This window comes from Schistocerca nitens, chromosome 2 (assembly GCF_023898315.1).
Source record: "Schistocerca nitens isolate TAMUIC-IGC-003100 chromosome 2, iqSchNite1.1, whole genome shotgun sequence".
Classification (NCBI taxonomy): domain Eukaryota; kingdom Metazoa; phylum Arthropoda; class Insecta; order Orthoptera; family Acrididae; genus Schistocerca; species Schistocerca nitens.
Genome location: NC_064615.1, coordinates 630,770,873 through 630,783,099, shown reverse-complemented (window position 1 = coordinate 630,783,099; position 12,227 = coordinate 630,770,873). Strand labels below are relative to the sequence as shown.

Genomic DNA, 12,227 nt, shown 5'->3' with positions numbered 1-12,227 from the left:
GGCAACAGTTTGTTGCGAAAGCTTGAATTTTGTGTGTATATTTGTGTTTGTTTGTGTGTCTATCGACCTGCCAGCGCTTTTGTTTGGTAAGTCTCATCATCTTTCTTTTTAGATATAGTTTTTCCACGTGGAATATATATATATAACATCAGCACGTTACACTATTAAGGTTCTATAACAATTGTGTAACAGCACATGATGGCATACTAATCTTACTCACATTCCATTCTTAGCTCTGGACTTCCTTTCTGGGGACTGAAGGCATGAAACATGGACACAATTTTTAAGTTGCAGAAAAGGGTTATATGAATAACCAGAAGTAGTAGTAAGGCTCATTGTAAAGAACTATTTAAAAAAAACTGGGTATCCTTACTGCACCAAGTGAACACATCTACTAACATATTGTGCAAATCATGGAAACATTACTAATTATTTTGCTAACATTTCTACAATAATCATCAAACAAGAGCCAGTTTGGACCTGCATTTATCAAGGAAAAACAAACAAAAACTCAAATTGTCATTTTTATGGGGGATTAAGATTATATAACAAATTCTCCAAGGAGTTGAAAGAGATTACTAAACTACATCTGATTAAAAATGCAGCTAAAAATTCTTCGTAACTGATGCACACTACACAAAGATTAAACAATGGAAAATCCTAGATGGAATAACAAACAATATGAGAAGACAGATTGTTCCTCATTACATTGAGGGGCACACTCAAAAAATTGCTAGTTATTAGCTATCAGACTTAGACCTTGATCAGACATAGATAAAACATAACTTGCACATATGCCCAACTCATACATATATAGCCATTATCATTTCCGGATACTGGCAGTCAAGCCTCCTGGATATGACAGTGGCCATGTGTGCTTGAGATGTGTATATGTGAGTTTTGTTTTGTCTTTGTCTGGTTAATGACTAAGTCTGACAGCTGACAAATAACTGGCAGTTGCTTTCAACGTACCTGTCTGCCACTATGTGGCCTATGTATTGAGTAGTGATCTATTCTCTCCATACTACAATTAAAGATTACTTGGAGAATTCAGAGTAGTGGTTAATAATGAGAGGGGATAACTGCAACATCTTGTCACATTAAAATACATGATCACATGCAATGCTTTGAGAAGAAAATTATATGCTAAGATCTAGAGTGCATGATAGTAATATCTTGTCATTCTCCTGAGCTATACATCTCAATCATGAAAGGGGGATGCTGACTCAGTTTTTCAGGTAGACATAGGGGAGAATATGAAGACATATGAGGTCTGTTCAAAGAACCTCGAAACATTTGTAATTTCACGTCAATTGTGTATGGGAGCAAAATGCAGTTGGCATCACCGCACATGCCTGTGTTCAATGTGTAACTGTCGGAAATTTCATTGTGATATACCTGTTAATTATTGTTCAGTGTTGTACTGAGTAGAACATTGTGTCGCACAGTTTGTGAATTTCAAGATGGCACAGTTAGAGGAGCAATGCGTCTGCAATAAATTTTCCATGAAACTCAAGGAAACCTTTACCGAGACACACCAAATGATGCAGGAAGCCTATGGCAATGAGTGCTTAAGCCGTACTTGGTGTTATGAATAGTTCACATGGTTCAATAACGGCTGGGTGCAAGTTAAAGTTGACTCTTGTTCAGGACGCCCTTCAACATCAACCGATTGTGATCTTTTCAGAAACGCCAATGAAACTGTGCGTGCCAGTCAAAGACTGACTGTATCATGCAAATGATAACAAGATCTTCCTTAAGAGAATCTTAACTGGTGACGAGACATGCGTCTACGGTTATGATATTGAGACCTAGGTTCAGCCTTCACAACGGGTCAGGAAACATTCTCCAAGATTTTTTTTTTTTAAAAAAAAAAAAAAAACAACCTCATTAAGTCAGGTCAAATGTCAAAGCCATGCTGATAATTTTCTTTGTCTTTGAAGGAGTAGTTCATCATGAATTCGTGCCACCGGGACAAACCGTTGATCGATGGTACTATTGGGATGTGTAGCGATGCCTACAAGAAAATGTGAGAAGGAAAGAGCCTGAAATGTGGCGAGACAATTCATGACCCTTGCATCATGATAATGCACCTGCACATTCATCCTTGTTGGTGTATGACTACTGCACGAAAACAAAATCACTGTGCTACCTCAGCTTCCACATTCTCCAGACCTGGTCCCTGTGGACTTTTTTTTTTTTTTTTTTTTTTTTTATTTACGAAGTTGAAAAACCCATTAAAGGGATGAAGGTTGGCAACTATAAATGAGATAAAAGAAAATTCACAGATGGCATTTTGTGCAGTCCAGCAAGAGACATATCAGGACTGCTTATGGAAATGGTGTTGGGAGTGGTGTATTGATTGTAGAGGAGAGTATTTCAAAGGAGACAACACACAATAGTAAAAGATAAGTGTACAAAAATTTTGTGGACAAAGTTCCGGAATTTTTTGCACAGACCTCATACATGGAGTATAGTTGCATGTTTTGGGCCTGGAGACACTTTTCTGAACACACTGAAGTTAGTACAAGTGGTGTAGCCACATGTTCTTGGTGTCCTTAGTGTGTGCAGCAATGAAGTGCAAAACTGTGTTTCATATCATAAGTTATTTGGTGCAAATCAAAGAACATTGTAGAACGGGCACCAACCAAATGTGACACTGACCAACATATTCCGGAGGATGAGGTTTCCTCTGTCCAGCCATCTTGGTTTATGTTTTCCTATACCATTTGAGGCAAATGCCAGGATGGTTCCTTTAGCAAGGCTCTCTCTCTCTCTCTTCTCTCTCTCTCTCTCTCTCTCTCTCTCTGTGTGTGTATTTATTTTGAGATATTTATTTTAATTACATTATGATGACAAATCCTATATCATTGCCAAATGATCTCTGAATGAATAGATCAAATCACATTAAGTTTAGTCTTTACTGTAAATTTGAGAATGATCAACACAATACAAACATACATGAAAAAACAGTGTTAAATTTACAACATAGTTTTAAAGCACATTTACAAAACAGTCATCACTGCTAACAATGTTCTAAAAACTTTCCATGGTTATAAGTAAATACATTAAATGTTAATGCATTTTATGATTCACAGCCATATGCATAATGAATTAAACATCTGGACGGACTGCACAATTTTATTATTGTGCTATAATGTGGTCTCCATCAGAAATTGCGAAGTATGCAAGTTCCTCCAAGTCATTGTCAATGGGATATTCCAGGTAAGGAGCCTATAGATTTAAACATTTTTCTGTATTAGTAACAGCACAGCAATGTGCAAGAGAAGTATGACAAGTCACTTAGCTCATATGACATGTTACTCATTATGAAATCGCTTTAAAGACCACAGATACTTGGAAAAAAACTTAAAAATTAAAATTTCAATGTAAGTAAACATTTTTTGTGTAATACATACTTTTTTATTTCTGCAAGACAGCTGAGAAATTTCATTTTCTAATTTAAATAATTTTTGTATCAATCCTTTAAACTTCTGAACTGTCATGTTTCTAGGAACTCTCTTTGTTATAGGTTGGTGTTTACTTTCTGGAACATGAATTTCTACAACTGTCAAAATTTTAAGGAATTTTACTTGAGTTTAGAACACAACAAAGAATTAATGTCCTTATACATTACTGAGAGACAGACAATTCAATATTTACATGATCTAGAGGTACCCACCTAGGCAAGTAACGGAGGATGACACACGTAAGAGCATATACAGAGGAACTCGGGTCCAGACTGTTTAATAACTGGCAAAAGCAACATCAAATGTAGCATCACAATAAAAGTATGTAAATAATATACCATATTAAGCGAGGTATGGTCTTCAGACAGAAAAACTTCAAAAAGATATCAGACAGAACAGACTACAGTTTTCAAAATATGCAAGTGAGGTCGTATTTAACCATGAGGCCTTTGGTTCTAATTCAGGACGTCTAAGAAAGTTCTATCACTATTATCTAGTCAGTAGGAGGGGTTTTTGATCACTTGGCACATTAAATCACAACCCTTTTCACAATGTTTTATAAGATGGGGGGCATGTGATTCTGATGACGGATATCAGCCTGAGAAACAGGGTCATTAAGTATCTCCCTTGGGTGCTACTCAACAGTTAGGTTATTAGTCATTCACATAAAACACTCTCTCTCTCTCTCTCTCTCTCTCTCTCTCTCTCTCACTCACTCTCCCTCCACACTTCAGTATGTCCCATGTCACAATGAATAGGTTTTAATTACTGATGCAACAGAATTTTAAGATGATTAATATTAAAATATCAATGGGATTAAATACTCTGTTAACAGAAGACAACAATGACTATCGAGTGAGGTGGCACAGTGGCTAGCACACTGGACTTGCATTCGAGAGGATGATGGTTCAAACCTGCATCCGACCAGCCTGGTTTAGGTTTACTGTGATTTCTCTAAATTACTTCAGGGAAATGCCAGGATGGTTTCTTTGAAAGGGCTCGGCCAGCTTCCTTCCCCATCCTCCCCTAATACAGTGGGACTAACAACCTCGCTGTTTGGTCCCCTCCCCGAATCAACCAATCAACAATGATACATAGAACAGATGCATTGACATGGACTAATTGCAACTTTTGCAAGAACTAATTACTGTCAGTTCTTAATCTCAGCATTCTGAACAAAGAAAAGTTGAAAGGTTTATGTCTCACAAACACTAATGATGTTTGGCACTAAGTTAGATGGATAATAATAAACATGTATACTACATAAGCTTCTGTACAGTTCATGACAGAAGGGGTACTTTGCACCACTATTAATGACTACCTAAACTATTCTATTTGTGTGTGGAATGAGGGATAAAATTTATAATTCTTAGCGCATTCTTCTAATTGGATAAAACAGATTAGCTGATGAACTAGTTGTTGCCCTATAGGTATGATATGAAGCAAGTTCTTCATTCTGTTAAAATATTGCACCATTATGACAGCAAATCCTACATCAGATAAATAAATAAAAATTTGTATATCACTTGCACAACACACAGGTGGGACAGGTTGCGCGCGCGCCCACACACACACACACACACACACACACACACACACACACACACACACACACACTATTTATTTTTAATGATCCAGTGAATCTAGTTTTGTGCTATGTACAATAGACATTGGAAACAGTCCTCAAGTACTATAAAGGATAACAATTATTTTCCAATTAGAAGCAATAGTATGTAGTACTGTATTACTGAGGACATTCCAGTCTCATATTGTTCGTGGAGACAGACTGTCGGTATGCCTCTGTGTGGGCTCTAATCTCTCTGAGTTTTTCCTCATGGTCTCTTCGCGAGATGTATGTAGGAGGGAGCAATATACTGCTTCACTCCTCAGTGAAGGTACGTTCTCAAAACTTCAACAAAAGCCCGTACCGAGCTTCTGAGCATCTCTCTTGCAGAGTCTTCCACTGGAGGTTATCTATCATTTCTGTAATGCTTTCGCGATTACTAAATGATCCTGTAACGAAGCGTGCTGCTCTCCGATGGATCTTCTCTATCTCTTCTATCAACCCTATCTGGTACGGATCCCACACCAGTGAGCAGTATTCAACCAGTGGGCGAACAAGTGTACTGTAACCTACTTCTTTTGTTTTCGGACTGCATTGCCTTAGGATTCTCCCAATGAATCTCAGTCTGGCATCTGCTTTACCGACAATTAATTTTATATGGTCATTCCATTTTAAATCACTCCTAATGCCTACACTCAGATAATTTATGGAATTAACTGCTTCCAGTTGCTGACCTGCTATATTGTAGCTAAATGATAAAGGATCTTTCTTTCTACGTATTCGCAGCACATAACACTTGTCTACATTGAGATTCAATTGCCAGTCCCTGCACCATGCGTCAATTAGTTGCAGATCCTCCTGCATTTCAGTACACTTTTCCATTGTTACAACCTTTCGATATACTACAGCATCATCCGCAAAAAGCCTCAGTGAACTTCCGATGTTATCCACAAGGTCATTTATATATATTGTGAATAGCAACGGTCCTACGACACTCTCCTGCGGCACACCTGAAATCACTCTTACTTCGGAAGACTTCTCTCCATTGAGAATGATATGCTGCATTCTGTTATTTAGGAACTCTTCAATCCAATCACACAATTGTTCTGATAGTCCATATACCCTCACTTTGTTCATTAAACGACTGTGAGGAACTGTATCAAACGCCTTGCGGAAGTCAAGAAGCACGGCATCTACCTGGGAACCCGAGTCTATGGCCCTCCAAGTCTCATGGATGAATAGCGCGAGCTGGGTTTCACACGATAGTCTTTTTCGAAACCCGTGCTGATTCCTACAGAGTAGATTTCTAGTCTCCAGAAAAATCATTATACTCTAACATAATACGTGTTCCAATATTCTACAACTGATCGACATTACAGATATAGGTCTATAGTTCTGCACATCTATTCGACGTCCCTTCTTGAAAACGGGGATGACCTGTGCCCTTTTCCAATCTTTGGGAATGCTACGCTCTTCTAGAGACCTACGGTACACTGCTGCAAGAAGGGGGGCAAGTTCCTTTGCGTACTCTGTGTAAAACTGAACTGGTATCCCATCAGGTCCAGCGGCCTTTCCTCTTTTGAGCGATTTTAATTGTTTTTCTATCCCCCCATCATCTACTTCGATATCTACCATTTTGTCATCTGTGCAACAATCTAGAAAAGAACTACAGTGCAGTCTTCCTCTGTGAAAAAGACATTTAGTATTTCGGCCTTTAGTATGTCATCCTCTGTTTCAGTACCATTTTGGTCACAGAGTGTCTGGACATTTTGTTTTGATCCACCTACCGCTTTGACCCAAGACCAAAATTTCTTAGGATTTTCTGCCAAGTCAGTACATAGAACTTTACTTTTGAATTCATTGAACACCTCTCGCATAGCCCTCCTCACACTACATTTCGCTTCGTGTAATTTTTTATAGTTTCTATTAATGTAATTTCTAAGGCTTGATGAAAGTTTTGTAAAAAGGATACGAATCAGTTGTGACTTTAATGTATGGGATGTAACTTCAGTTTCTCCGTTTTCAGGTGCTCCATATTCTGCCAACAGATTATAAAATAATTATTAGGAGAATATATCATTAAATCTATCCACATAAAAGATCATATAATATTAAAACAAATATAATTTAGAAGCATGAATAATACATACTGTCAACTAGGTATTGGTAACGAGGGTGGTGTACAGTGAATTCATTCAGCTGTTCTTTTTTCTCCGAATTACTTGTCAGAGACAGCCATGAGTGAGCATGACGCTTCATATAGTCATATTCAGCTCCTCTCCTCTCTTCTGGTGTTACTGATATTCCATTCAGAATCTGCAACATGAAAATGGATGGCAAACATTTGGATATTGCAATTCCCATAATTTTTTAAAAAATTATGTTTTACACAACCACAATCAATCAACCTAACCAACCACCCACCCACTCATCCTAGCACCCTCCCATTCCGTGCCTTATATTCAGCCAATCAGGACTGGTATGGTACTTCTCCAATTTCATACAGAACCATACATGTTTATGGACTAATTACGAGCAGGTCACAACTCTCAAAGACATTTTAAAAATAATGCCAGCTTCCCAATCCCCCGCCTCCCCAGGAGGCACCCATGTACCTGTTCTGTCTGTCTAGTGTACACTGCATGGTCAAATGTGACTTTGTTTATCACAGTGTTTGCACATTATATAACTGAGATGGAACGTAAGAACCAGGTTCCACATAAACGGATGTGGAAAACTGCATAGCGACCACATCCAGGAAGGCTAGCACAATGGCCTCAGCAGCTAATCCATAATGTGAATTCGATCTGTGGCTGGCGTGCCTCCCTGTGGCCTGGAAGCAGCTGCTTTAACATGCTCAACAATCCCCACAGACACACAACTGCAATATGAGACAAAAATAATTTTCATCTAAATTTTTCCTCTATGCCTCAAATTCGGAGTGGGCTTTCATATTCCGGTGAAAATACCTTCAATGAAACTGTTAATTTTACAGTGGTAAATTTAGCCACTGTAAGACATAAATACTATATACAGATATATAGTAATCGGCTATTATTAATGTGCTGTGAAGATTTAGTTATCGACAGCTGCATCTCTTTCATTAATGTATACCTTTACTTGTTCTCATCTATGATGGACTAATTAGTGTATAGTGATTGACTGAAACTTAACTGCACTAACAAAAACTATCACTGTACTGCTACATAGTATTTGTGGCTATACCATCTTAATGTAACTTGGTAAATTATAAGGATCGTTATTTTGATAACAGGTGCTGCCTCATCAGTTCTACTGAATAGCTGCTGTTGATTTCCTATCACTAACTTAACAACTACTTTATTACACTGGTATTTTTCATAAAAACAGTTAACTACAGATGAAACTAATGGGTCCCGTCTACAGCACATTATCACTTGTCACGCAGCTTCACAATGAAAGCTGCGCTACTTGTCAGGTAACTAACAGAAATTTTCAACCCCTGTATCTGTAAACACAGATAATCTGAAAAAAAAAAAGAGTTACTAATAAATAATGAGGTATGTCTTTAATTTTCTTTTGAACTAGTTTGGGATTCCCAATTCCTTACTTTATGTTAGACTAGCTGTTACCCATGGCTGTGTTTGCATATCGGCAGCTTTGTTATGATAAGTTATGGTCAGTAAGTAAGCTGCTGTACATGCAATGACATCAGCTACCCTAACGTGTCTGCCTGTTTGGGACAGCATACCATATGAAGTGCTTTCAACTCTGTGCATCATGCTCTTGAAATAGTGTGAGGGCATGGACTAAACACGTTGAAGATTGTATAAGCACTGTATTCATGATTTTGAATCTTATCAAATAGCACGTATCGACCAATAAAATCATTTTCACAAATATCAAGTAGTTCAAGAGTAAATATTATTCCCTAATTTGCATAACATTTTTTCAAATCAATAAGTACCTTTCCTACACACTCTCTAAAGTAGACTACGTTCTTCTTCAGGGTTCAAGCCATACTGTTACCAAATTTCATCGAAAGAATTCAGGGGGGTTAGTAACAATAAATTTAAGCGTCTGCATAATGTGCCGGTTTTTCACACATCTCATTGTTTACGATGTCATATATCCTGAACCATGTGTTGTACAATGATATAACTTTGCAGCTACATTCAGTGGTATATGTGAACACTGTCAGCAAAATTTGTCATGAATAAGTAATAAATCTAAACGACATGCCTGATGCGAATACCTGAGAGGGGGGGGGTTTGTCACTGAGATAAAGAAGTTTGCTGCAAGTCACTACGTACTGTTATTCTCAAAACCTGGATGAATAAAATCTGGGTATTTGCAAGTCGTAGCCTACACTACTACTTCATCACTGTCACCACACCTCTGATACATAGGTTCTTATTGCCACAGCGATTCTTTCCAGCATCAAGACAAAGTTTGGCTGAAATCAAACCAGTGCTCCAAAAGGAGATGTGGAACGTACATACATACATTTTTGCAATACGTATGGGTATCTTTTTTTTTCCCATCATGCAGTTTTGATACAGTGCCCCTAACTATGCTTACGTAATCTGCAAAAACCTTGTGAAAATTCATCTAGTAATTTAGAATAAAAGCATTTCCAAAAACAAACAGGCAGGCAGGCAGACAGATACACAGTATTTCAGATTAATTATTAGTATAGACGGGAGCTTGTTGCACCAGAGTATGTAACTTCACTTTGAACCCATAACAAAGAGGCAAACACTACATGAATATTATATTTGTGTCTTGTATTCCAATTCTGTAGATCACAGTTAAACTGAAACATATCTTTATCATTGCTATAAAAAGCATTTAAGAGTAAATGTATTTGGAAGTTTGTGTAAGAATTAAAGATCTTTAAATCGGCTTCTGCAAGATGTGCAGTTATCTACTTTGCACAATATTTTTACTGGTCACTTCTATTGAATAAATACTGTATTTAATTTAGGTGGCTTGCTTCAGAAGATAATTATATAACACAACAGGGAGTAGAAATATGCAAAATTGACCGATTCTCAAAATTTTAGATGAGAGATGCTTCTTGGGAAAAAAACCTGCCGAAATGAAGTTTTTGATTAGTTTCTTTGTGTGTAAACTCAATTTTAATTTTTTTATCCAGCTGAGCCTCAAATAATTTTAAATACACAAATAAACTCCCCCCCCCCCCCCATGAACCATGGACCTTGCCGTTGGTGGGGAGGCTTGAGCGCCTCAGCGATACAGATAGCCGTACCATAGGTGCAACCACAATGGAGGGGGTATCTGTTGAGAGGCGAGACAAACTTGTGGTTCCTGAAGAGGGGCAGCAGTCTTTTCAGTAGTTGCATGGGCAACAGTCTGGATGATTGACTGATCTGGCCTTGTGACACTAACCAAAACAGCCTTGCTGTGCTGGTACTGCGAACGGCTGAAAGCAAGGGAAAACTACAGCCGTAATTTTTCCCAAGGGCATGCAGCTTTACTGTATGGTTATATGATGACGGCGTCCTCTTGGGTAAAATATTCCGGAGGTAAAATAGTCCCCCATTCGGATCTCCGGGCGGGGACTACTCAAGAGGACGTTGTTATCAGGAGAAAGAAAACTGGCGTTCCACGGATCGGAGCATGGAATGTCAGATTCCTTAATTGGGTAGGTCGGTTAGAAAATTTAAAAAGGGAAATGGATAGGTTAAAGTTAGATATAGTGGGAATTAGTGAAGTTCGGTGGCAGGAGGAACAAGACTTTTGGTCAGGTGAATACAGGGTTATAAATACAAAATCAAATAGGGGTAATGCAGGAGTAGGTTTAATAACGAATAAATAAAATAAAAAAATAGGAGTGCGGGTAAGCTACTACAAACAGCATAGTGAACGCATTATTGTGGCCAAGATAGACACGAAGACCACGCCTACTACAGTAGTACACGTTTATATGCCAACTAGCTCTGCAGATGATTAAGAAGTTGATAAAATGTATGATGAGATAAAAGAAATTATTCAGGAAGTGAAGGGAGATGAAAATTTAATAGTCATGGCTGACTGGAATTCCAGAGTAGGCAAAGGGAGAGAAGGATTGGGGCTAAGAAATGAAAGAGGAAGCCGTCAGGTAGAATTTTGCACAGAACATAACTTTAACATAGCTAACGCTTGGTTTAAGAATCATGAAAGATGGTTGTATACATGGAAGAATCCTGGAGATACTAGAAGGTATCAGATAGATTATGTAATGATAAGACAGAGATTTAGGAACCAGGTTTTAAATTTTAAGACATTTCCAGGGGCAGATGTGGACTCTGACCACAATCTATTGGTTATGAACTGTAGATTAAAACTGAAGAAACTGCAAAAACGTGGGAATTTAAGGAGATGGGACTTGGATAAGGCGAGCATAAGGGAACAATTGTCACGAATGGGGGAAAGAAATACAGTAGAAGAAGAATGGGTAGCTCTGAGGGATGAAGTAGTGAAGGCAGCAGAGGATGAAGTAGGTAAAAAGACAAGGGCTAGTAGAAAGCCTTGGGTAACAGAAGAAGTGTTGAATTTAATTGATGAAAGGAGAAAATATAAAAACGCAGTAAATGAAGCAGGCAAAAGGGAATACAAACGTCTCAAAAATGAGATCGACAGGAAGTGCAAAATGGCTAAGCAGGGATGGTTAGAAGACAAATGTAAGGATGTAGAGGCTTATCTCACTAGGGGTAAGATAGATACTGCCTACAGGAAAATTAAAGAGACCTTTGGAGAAAAGAGAGCCACTTGCATAAATATCAAGAGCTCACATGAAAACCCAGTTCTAAGCAAAGAAGGGAAAGCAGAAAGGTGGAAGGAGTATATAGAGGGTCTATAGAAGGGCCGTGTACTTGAGGACAATATTATGGAAATGGAAGAGGATGTAGATGAAGATGAAATGGGAGATACGATACTGCATGAAGAGTTTGACAGAGCACTGAAAGACCTGAGTCGAAACAAGGCCCCGGGAGTAGACAACATTCCATTGGAACTACTGACGGCCTTGGGAGAGCCAGTCCTGAAAAACTCTACCATCTGGTGAGCAAGATGTATGAGACAGGTGAAATACCCTCAGACTTCAAGAAGAATATAATAATTCCAATCCCAAAGAAAGCAGGTGTTGACAGATGTGAAAATTACCTTTACAGACGAATGGAAAAACTGGTAGAAGCCAACCTCGGGGAAGA

General features: G+C 38.3%; 1 protein-coding gene across 3 annotated transcripts in view; it reads right to left on the bottom strand.

Moving 5' to 3' along the window:
- Positions 1–2,912: 2,912 nt before the first annotated feature.
- Positions 2,913–12,227, bottom strand: part of LOC126236738 (tubulin-specific chaperone E) — a 56,708-nt gene continuing 47,393 nt past the window's right edge. For 2 of the 3 annotated variants that reach the window (XM_049946270.1, XM_049946271.1), the window contains 4 exons: positions 7,185–7,350; positions 7,007–7,072; positions 3,420–3,568; positions 2,913–3,234 (listed from right to left, as the gene is read on the bottom strand). In XM_049946270.1, the coding sequence (XP_049802227.1) occupies positions 3,145–3,234; positions 3,420–3,568; positions 7,007–7,072; positions 7,185–7,350 (471 nt within the window). In that variant the 3' untranslated portion in view covers positions 2,913–3,144. Of the gene's footprint in view, positions 3,235–3,419; positions 3,569–7,006; positions 7,073–7,180; positions 7,351–12,227 lie in introns of those variants that run through there. The other variant, XR_007544976.1, reaches the window with a different exon arrangement.